The following is a 10432-nucleotide window of genomic DNA, read 5'->3' on the forward strand; positions in this document are numbered from 1 at the left end:
GTAGTGGAACAAAGTCAACAAACCTCACATCAAATTTTCACTTTACTTCTTTTCACAATGCATTAGTCATGCCATATACTAAAAACCGCCAGTTTTCTACTCTGAACCTTCATATTAATTTTTATTGTTACATAAATCTCCAATAATAATTCGAACCGACTTAAAGAAAACAAGACGTTCTTTTGCTCATAAAGGCTCCTACCTATAGTGCTGCTTGGCTACCCACTATGAAAGGAGATTTTAGTATAAAAACTTTGCTCTTATTATAATGGCGAATCAAGATATTAGTTGTTAAAATAACCTTTGCTGCTATCTAGTGTCGCTTTACAAATTATAAAAGGAAGTTTATCAGCAGGGTATGTTCAAATCTTACATTTGGCCTGGCAGAATTATTGTCCCTCATTAATCTCAGATATCAACAAGAACTAAGAAGCTTTTCCGGCAGTTCTATAGAAGAAGGATACATGTCCAAGTAATTTGGCACGAAGTGTAGGCCTCTCTCAGAAAAGGAAGCAAATTGTAAACTTGGCATGGAAAATAAAACTAGTTATAGCAATGAATTTCCCCTTTTGACTCAACTGTGAGAACATTAGTTTGAAAACCATTGTCTCAACTATCAAGCAATGCTATTAAGTAAGTATATTTCCATTACCAAGTACAAAAACCAATCATCACTATAAGAAACCCCCTCCCCCAGTCCCCCACTTTTCTTTTTCTTTCTCCCTTTTTTCCCCTCTTCTGTCTTCTTTTCCGGCTCTCGATTTAAATTATCCCCCAAACACAATTGTACACACTACTTGGTTTCTTAATGAAGACACTGAAATTTCAAATTCCAGGACTTGGGTTATTTAGTCAATTTAATTCACCAGGTAGCATTGTTGGCCACCAACCATCTTGCATATAATCCAATAGCTAAAGCTTACATGAAATCATCCTCCATTTCTTGCAGTGTTTTGCTTCCTGATGCAATGTTCTTATTGGATGTCATATTCTCTGCAACCATCAAACCCTTGTAGCTCCTCAGTTCGGCTTGTCTCTCCTTTTCAAGTCTTTCCAATTCCTCACGGCGTTTCTGCACACATAACGTGATTAAATAAATAAAGTTTTTCTTTAATTGTATGCTTTTTGCATATGATCCAGGCATTTTGTGTGAGATGCTCTATCTTCAACCAAGGAAATGTGAATGCAAAACATTAAGCTAAGTTACCAACAAAGGTACATGAATTAAAATTTGCCTATGCTACATCTCATAGAATAGAAGACATTTTATTTTTATATGACAAGCTTGGCAGAGACATACATCACAGAAACCTTAAGATGCAATGCTCAAATTATTGACACAATTACACATCAAAAAAGACATCCTAAAAGACAAGCTGAGAGATACTGATAATTCAAGCTGCATGAAATCACAAGAAAGAAGACATTTCTGTGCCCCTGAAGGGCATGCAATGTGCAAGTTAAGAAGATAGGACTAAGCACGAAAACAATAATTCATTCACTCGAAAGAATGTTTGGGCACAATTACAATATATCATCTGAATCAGATTATGTTATGCATGTCTACAGAGATACCTGTGGATAAAAAACAGTATTTTGCAATGCTTACCTTGTCTCTCATTTGTTGCTTTCTCTCAGCTCTTTCAGCTGCATTAACTGCTTCACGCTCAGCTGCAGCACACATATTCATATAAAGATCAGAAAGGCTAAAACAAATTTTCAAGCGAATTAAACATGAGAGAAAATGAAAAGTAAAGCGCTAGCTTTGATGGCAAAAAAGAAACATATGGAGAGAAGAATTGTCACGTGACCTCTTTTCCCAACAAATAACATTTTTATTTAATAAAAGAAAGGCACCGAGGATACATGTAGGAAATTCCTTAGTCACCTCTCAAATCAGGTTTCCTTTCCACTTTTGTTTTGTTTAGCCTGTTGACAATCTCATTGATCCGCTTCTCCACTCTCACAGTTCGGACCTAAAATGCATGAAAACCAGAGATACTCTCAAAATTCACAGTCAAACATCAATTCACCACCCTCTCCCAATGCCACAAAGACAATACCAAACAAGAATGAAGTTCAAAAACATACCATTTTGGGGTTGTGGAAACCAACTTGACCAACATCCATTGAAGCAGTTTTCTTTAAATTGGCCCAGGGAGTATAAACAACATCAATATTGTTCACCTTATTTCCTGTCATGAATGAAGCACATAGAATAAGGAATTACACAGAATAAAAATAGCCATGAACTAACAACTACATATCCGTCTCAAGAGTATGAGAATTATTTCCAAATATAACCAACGTAAGGAACTAACATCAACAAGTGTAACCAGAAGCATTATTTATAGGTAATAATTTCTCACAGATAGCTACAATCAGTAAGATGTTTTTACCTTGAATCGAATTTGCTTTAACAAGCTGAGCACAGTCCTCCAGTAAACCTTCACTAATGTCATCAATAGTCTGACCTTTGTGCAGTCTTACATATACATGTGCTGAAGACATCTTATCAACATGGAACCTACACAATACACAGCTTACATCAATACCCATGAAATGGTAGAAGCTTAAACAAACCAAACAACAAAAAGCAAAAATCTAAGCAAAAAATGTCATAACAAAAAATTGTAATTCAGGCACAATCTTGAAGATAACTCAATCTCTTCAGCATATAATTGAAAAAAAAAAAAAAACAAAAACAAAAACAAAAAAAAAACAAAAAAAAACTCCAGTTTCAATGCAACACTGAATGGAATAACCTCTAGAATTTCAGTAATTCACGACAAATTAACAGCCTTTAACATCCAAATTTCTTAAACGAATCAACAAAACAACAGATAAATCAAAGATACAAAAAAGGAGGCACGTAGAAGCAAAATTTATCCCCCAAAGCAACCTAATTTCTGGAAACGAACGAGAAAAGATCACAAAATCGCTAAACGAGAAGCAGGGAATTGCGGATTGGGGATTACCAGATATCTTCAGGGAAACCATATTTGATGAGTTCTTCGTTCTCGTACTTGTCGAGACCCATGAAGATGGTGTAATCGCCAGCTTCAGGGCGTGCCTTGAAGTAGAAAACCATCGGAACGGAACCTGCTTTCTTCTCACGCTATCTCAACGAAGCGCACACACCAGAGAAAGAGAGAGAAGAGGGAAAGTCTCAATGGTTTTTATTGCGTGCTAGGGTTCTCTGAATCTTTCAGAGTTTTCTATCCGAATCGCTGCATGAATTAAAAAAGTAAGAAACCTTTCGTCCCTCTTTCTTTGGCTCCTTTGTCTTTTTTCTCTCAACGCAATCATATGCGTTTGGGGCCGTTCTACAAATACCAAATTTTATCGGGCATTTGTTTCAACTTTCAACATTAGAAACACAATTCCAAGAAATGAAATTATCACCTACACCCCGGTCCGGCCCGAAGACCCGACCACTTTGGGACTAGTTTAGCCCGACTCAATTTTTCAAAAAGTGGCCCGACTAATTCATTCAACTGGGTTAGAGCTAAGGCTCGAGTCACCCAACCCAGTCCGATTGAACCCGCAAACAAAGAAAATACGCATCTTGCATCACGGATTAGGCCATGCACACACACTCACTCATTCCCCCAAAGTCCCAAAGGCAGAGCAACAGAGCAACTCCATTGTTAGTGACTGTCACAAAATTTGCTTAATGTTTGGAGTTTTAAAACTCCATTTGATTTAATTTAAAAAAATTCAAACAAAACATTTTTTAAACTTTTTATTTTAATATCTTTTTTTTTGTCTATTTTATCCAAGAAACTCAAGCTGTCATGACTCGTGTTTATCCCCCTTCATTTCTTCTTCTGCTCTTTCCATCAGCCACCTCATTGAACGTTCCCTTGTCTCTGTCACGCCAACTCGTCGACGCTCCACTACCACGCCAACTTGCCTATAAAATTTTAACGATAAAATTCAATAAAACTATATTTTTAAAGAATCCTTTCAATAATTATAGTCTCCAAAATCTCTCTGTTAATTTTCTCAATTGACTTACGTAACATGCATCACAAACAAGTAAATAAATTATTAAATTATTGTGAACAAATATTAAATAAATTAAAATCATAAACATATATTAAATAAAATAGAAATATATGGCATTATCAAATGGTACTAATCAAACAAAGCTAAAATCAAATAGTTCAAACTTCAAAGCATGACATTATCTTAATTAGTCATACTAAATATATATTAAAATTAGTCTTTAAAATAAAATACGTATTAAAATATAAAATATATATTAAAAATAAATTAAATTAATAACTAATTTTGATAATTAATTTTGATGTGTAAATAATAATTTTTTATTTTAATTCATGTTGTAATAGGTACTTCATATTAATTCATACTTAAAAGAGAGGTTAAATTTAAAAGGCACTTGGGAGAAAGTGACACTTACAAATGGCAGCATAGGAGACCGGCTTGATTAAGTTTGCAATTGAACTAATTTTAAGGCACTTGGGTACATCCTTTATTTTTTCTTTTTTTCATTTTAATCATTTTAATTTTCGTAACTCTCATGATATTGATAAGGAGTATTAAAGGCAAATTGGTGAAATTTGAATGGAGGCAACTAGCATAAAAAGACATTAGATATAAATATAAGGAGTAAACTATCATTTGTATTCACGAAAGTTGAAAACGCTGACATAAATATCCATAGAAAAAAGAAACTATCATTTGTATTCATAAAAAATTATTTTTACAGGCAAAATTATTCAAACCCTAAAAAATTATATAAAATTTCTAAATTACCCTTATCTTTACCACCACACCACCTCCTTCACCCAATCACCTTTCTAATCCTAACCCTCTTTACCCAACCACTACCCCTCTTTCCCTTTCTAATCTCAAATCCCACCACCACCCTCTTCACCCATTCACCACCCCTCTTTCCTTTTCTAACACACTCTCACCATGACTTTCCAGTGAGTCCCCACTGCTGTTCCAATGGCTCCTTGCCACACCCTCCTCTTTTTCATCCTCACAGTCACAGCAACACTTGCTGCCGCTTCTCCGGAGAAGAAGAGCACCTTCACGGTGCAAGTCCACCATGAAGCCAACATCAACATATCCCAGTCATTATTCTCTTCAAAATCACAAAAATAAAAAATTTAGATCAAATTGAAGGATAGAACATATATAGATTTAAAATAAAATCCTAATTTCTTAGAACATTCACAGAAAATTGTCAATTTCTTATATTCAAGATCACTATCTCGTTGCTCCAGTGACATAAACAGGTTCCTTGTTAAAATCCCTTTCATACGTTACAGAATAGGGTTTCTCTCTCTCCTTTCTCTCTCTCTCTCTGAATCTCATCGTAGCCATGGTTGGCACTGGCATCCACCCCTATCACCAGCAATGGCCCCCTGCGGCTGCCGCTCTTCCCCCTCCGCCATCTCCTGCCGCCGCACCTGCTCCCCCTGCTCCTCCCCACCCCGCCGAAGAGGTAGCTCTCTTTTTCACCTTCTTACAACTTTCTTGCTTGAAAAATGGGAAAGTGATTTGTGTGTTGGGTTAGGTTCAAACGATATTCATCACAGGGCTTCCGGAGGACGTGAAGGAGAGGGAGCTACTAAATCTGATGCAGTGACTTCCCGGATTCGAAGCGTCTCAGCTGAATTTCAAGGCCGAAAAGCTGGCGCGGTGGCGAGGAGAAGCTGGCGCGGTGCTCTTGGGCTGGCGGAGGTCCGCGACGTTGCTAGCGGAGAAAGGTGAACGATGATGAGGAGGGTGAGAGATGGTTTGTGGTTGATGCTGGGATTGGGTGGCTGAGAACATTGAGAGAGAGGAGAGAGGAAAGAGATGATACTGTGGAGAGAATGGTAATTTAGGGATTTTAGATAATTTTTTAGGGTTTGGATAATTTTGACTGTAAAAATAATTTTTTATGAGTACAAATGGTAATTTCTTTTTTCTATAGGTACATATGTCAGCGTATTCAACTTTCGTGGGTACAAATAGTAGTTTATTCTAAATATAAGAAGATACATTCGAACCCCCCGCCCCACAAAAAAAAAAAAAAAAAACTAAAAGACATGATATTATCATTTTTTTAATACATTTTATAATATAAAAATATAATTATTTTTTTATATTATCTATTATTTCTTTTCTTTTTCTTAAATATATCTCAAAAAAATAAAAAACCATTCAATTTTTTTTTTTACTTTTTTTTTTCCACTTCAATCTATTCCTTTCAACTAGAGAATCATTTGCTATTCATATCTTTTGAAGTTATATTTTTCAAATATTTTTTTTTTCTTTTTGCAGTAACAAGATGTTAGGTTTTTTTAAAATTCAGCATAACAAAGATTAATTTATCATAGATTAGACTTTTATTTAAAAATTTATTATTAGTTAATAAATTATTACATATACAAAGTAAAATAGTCACCAAAAAAAACTAAAATTCAAATTTCCATATGCACAATAAAAGATGTTCATGGATTAAGCGGGACCACGTTTAATTAGATCTAGATTCAATCTTAAAAGATTATCAAGTCTATTATGACTCTATGAAAGTAATAAAAAAATAAACCAACTTAAACCAAGTTGATTTGATATAAAATTAGTGCATACCAATTTTATAAAATTTATATACCAAAGTAATAAAATTTTACTTTTAAAAATGAAATTTAATAAATATTATATTATATTTATACAAAATAAATTATTTTAAAATAAAAATATTTGTTCATATCCTAACTCACAACAACATGGGTTCAACCTTACTTATCCAAAAAAAGTAACTAACTCCTACTATCTCTCCTATTTATCTAAAAATGAGATCTTAACAATCACCTTACCCATACCTAAAGGGAGTAACTAATTCACCATCAAATGTGAGATTATTTAAAAGGTGGTTATTGACTCCACCTCTACAATTATAAATACCCTGACATCCTCAAATATTTTTCAAATTTCAATCTATTAAAAACCTGGCTAAAACTTTTACTAACTTAAGTATCGAAATTTTTTACAGGTACTACCCCCACTCCTTACAAGGAATTCGGACGACTTCATACAGAAGAAGTCGGGTCTTTCACCAAAAAGTGTCTAGATCTCATGCCTAAATCACTCGAGTTCTAGGTAAACCTCGGAACAATATTGTATAATATAAAAAATATTAATTGAAGTATAAAAGTATAATATGACATTACTAATTTTACTCTAAATTATATTTTTTTTTATTCTAAAAAATAACTTTAGACTAGGCTAGGTGGCCTGAAGTATAACCCAAATCGAGTCCGAAATAACATCCGGTAAAAATAACAAATTCGAATCAGGTAAAAATAGGGGGTGTACACGGATCGGATCGAATCGGATATGGTCCAAAATTCGATCCGATCCGCACAATTTTCATCGAATCATATTGGATATGATATATGCGCTTTTTAGTGTCGGATCGGATATCGGATATCGGATATATCCGCATAAGTGAATCTTCTTTTTTTAATCATATTTCTATGTAAAAAATTCAATAAAAATATTTCTTTCACACTTTTAAACTTATTTATTCCTAAAATATTTTTAATCAAACTCTTTCTAAATAACAAAATTAAAATAATGCAATATATAAATAATAATTACAAACTAAAACATACAAACAAGTAAATATAATACCAAACATATATATATTAATTTATTTTTTAATTATTGTTGTGCAGATCTGCGGATCCGTGGATCGGATACGCAGATGTAGAGCAAATATCCGTGATCCGATCCGCAAAGGGTGCGAATCGGATCAGATGCGAATATTTACCGTGGATCTGCGAATACGATCCGATCCATGAACACCCTTAGGTAAAAATATATCTTAGGTCTAGATCAAGTTTTGGGTAGAATAAGGTCTTAAAGACCCTTAATACACAAAATGAAATTAAAATTTTGATACTTACTTAACAGACTAATGAGTTGTTAGTCGCTAGATCAATCTAACTTAGTTATTGAGACGTTAGTTTTTTTATTATTATTAACATCAAGCGATAGTTGAGGGTGTCAAAATTTGGATTATAGTCTCGTAAATCTGAACAAATCCAAATATTATTTTAAGTGAATACTATAATGCTTAAAAGATGAATATTATAATGCTTAAAAGATGATGGTTAATTTATCAAAAAAATATTAAAAAATAATATTTAATTTAAAAAATATAAAAATAAATAATTTTAAAAAATAAAATTTATTATAGAAAATAAATTAAATAAAATTTAAACAACCATTCATAGATACGATAGAATTGACAAATTTTGAATCTTAAAAAGTGAACAGGTTGGCTAAAAGGTTCACAAAAAGTGAGTGTAATTAAATGGAAGGGAAAGGGTTTATCATCGATTGATCAAATCTGATGATAATAATATAATATCACAATTCTTTACTAATTGTTCTCCCATTAGGTGTTTACATATCAATAAAGTTTTTGTTCCCCTTTCTTAAAATTATAGATGAAACCAAATTATCTATTGCCGAAAGCCGTATCTAATTCTTTTCTACTTTTGAAGCTCCCTTTTAAGAAACGAGTGATGGTCACATAATGCTTTTCATATTTAAAGCCGAATTCAAATAATCAAATCTCTATCACTTAATGTGACTAATAAGGAAAACAGAAGACAAAAAGAAACCGCTTTCAGAAGATGAACAAGTTATATTGATAGCTTTTTAGACTTTTTCATCCGGTGTCTTTTTGTATTACCAAAATATTAAGAGTAATTATCTAAATCAGTTCTCAAAAATTTTAAAATTGGACATTTTAGTTTTTAAAAAAAATTAATATACAAATTAATTCTCAAAGTTTTATTCTGACAAATAAATTAGTCCAGTTCATTTTCTGGCAGAGTAATTATCCAGATTAATCCCAAAAATTTTTAAAACGGACGTACAAATCAATTTCCAAAGTTTCTCTCCGTTAGACATAACAGTCTTCTGTTCAAAAATAAAATAAAATAAAATTATTACTATTATTATTATTAATTGTACAATGATATTGTACTATATCTTTTATATTTTTTGAACAAAAATAATAATAAATTTATTCATTAGATTCTTATATATATATATATATATATATATATATTATATATATATAGTCACTTAATAATAATAATAATAATAATAATAATTAATAAAATTATTAAAAATTATTTTACAAGAAATTTAAGATTAAAATCATTTAATATTTTTGTATTTAATATAATCAAAAGATATTCTATGTAAAAAAATATATTTTTATTAAAAAATATGTATTAAAAGAAAATATTTTAATTTAGATTTATATTAAATACATGTTTCTTTTAATACAAATATATTTTTTAAAATAGAATTTTTTTTATTATATTAAATACAAAAATATCAAATAGTTTTAACTTTGAATTTCTTGTAAAATAATCTCTGATAATTATTATTATTATTATTATTATTATTATTATTATTATTATTATTATTATTATTATTATTGAGTGACTATATATATAAATAAAAGAATCTGATGAATAAATTTATTATTATTGTTGTCTAAAAAGTACAAAAAATTATAGTACAATATTATTATGCAATTAATAATAATAATAATAATAATAATAATAATAATAATAATAATTTTATTTTATTTTATTTTTGGACGGAAGACTGTTTAATGGAGAGAAACGTTGGAGATTGATTTGTACATTAATTTTTTTTTGGGATTAAAATGTCAATTTTTAAAATTTTTGGGGACTGATCTGGGTAATTACTCTGCCGGAAAATGAACTGGGGACTGATTTGTCTGCCAGAGTAAAACCTTGAAAATTGATCTGTATATTAATTTTTCTTGGAGACTAAAATGTCCAATTTTAAAATTCTTGAAAACTAATTTGGATAATTACTCAAATATTAAATAAGACTAAATTATCAAAATGATACTCCTAAAAAATATTAACAATAAATAAACTTTTAAAAAATTTAAAAAATACAACAAAAAATAAATATTAAATATATATTCTAAAAAAAGACTTCAGAAACCATATTTTGATATAATTTTTTGCAAACATCATGAGAAAAATAAAATTTTTTCATTCTCAAAATTTGATAATTTTATATTAAGTAAATTTTTTTTAAGAAAATTAATGTGAATGACCAAGTTTTTTAAAAATAAAAAAATCTAGAATTCAAATTTTGTTTTGAATTTTTTTTGTGCTTTTTTTAAATATTTATTCAAATTTTGCTAAAAGAATTTGAATCAAATGGATAAATCATTTACTAAATACAAAAGTTTTTTTTGTTACTCACAAAAAAATATAATATTTATTAGTTATTTTTATCATTTTTTAAATTATTCAGGGATTGTTTTGTCGATAACATTTTTTAGAGACTTTTTTTCTTAACGCATAAATCTTTTGGATACTGAATTGGTAGATATGAGATT

General features: G+C 30.5%; 1 protein-coding gene across 1 annotated transcript; it reads right to left on the reverse strand.

The window, feature by feature from the left end:
• Nucleotides 1-284: 284 nt before the first annotated feature.
• LOC130958088 (uncharacterized) lies at nucleotides 285-3345 on the reverse strand. Its single transcript, XM_057884981.1, has 6 exons — nucleotides 2979-3345; nucleotides 2400-2527; nucleotides 2092-2195; nucleotides 1889-1976; nucleotides 1610-1671; nucleotides 285-1072 (listed from the first exon to the last, which is right to left on the reverse strand). Exons 1-6 carry the CDS (start codon nucleotides 3089-3091, stop codon nucleotides 920-922), a joined length of 648 nt encoding a protein of 215 aa, XP_057740964.1. The 5' UTR covers nucleotides 3092-3345; the 3' UTR covers nucleotides 285-919.
• Nucleotides 3346-10432: the final 7087 nt, after the last annotated feature.

This window comes from Arachis stenosperma, chromosome 10 (assembly GCF_014773155.1).
Source record: "Arachis stenosperma cultivar V10309 chromosome 10, arast.V10309.gnm1.PFL2, whole genome shotgun sequence".
Taxonomy (NCBI): domain Eukaryota; kingdom Viridiplantae; phylum Streptophyta; class Magnoliopsida; order Fabales; family Fabaceae; genus Arachis; species Arachis stenosperma.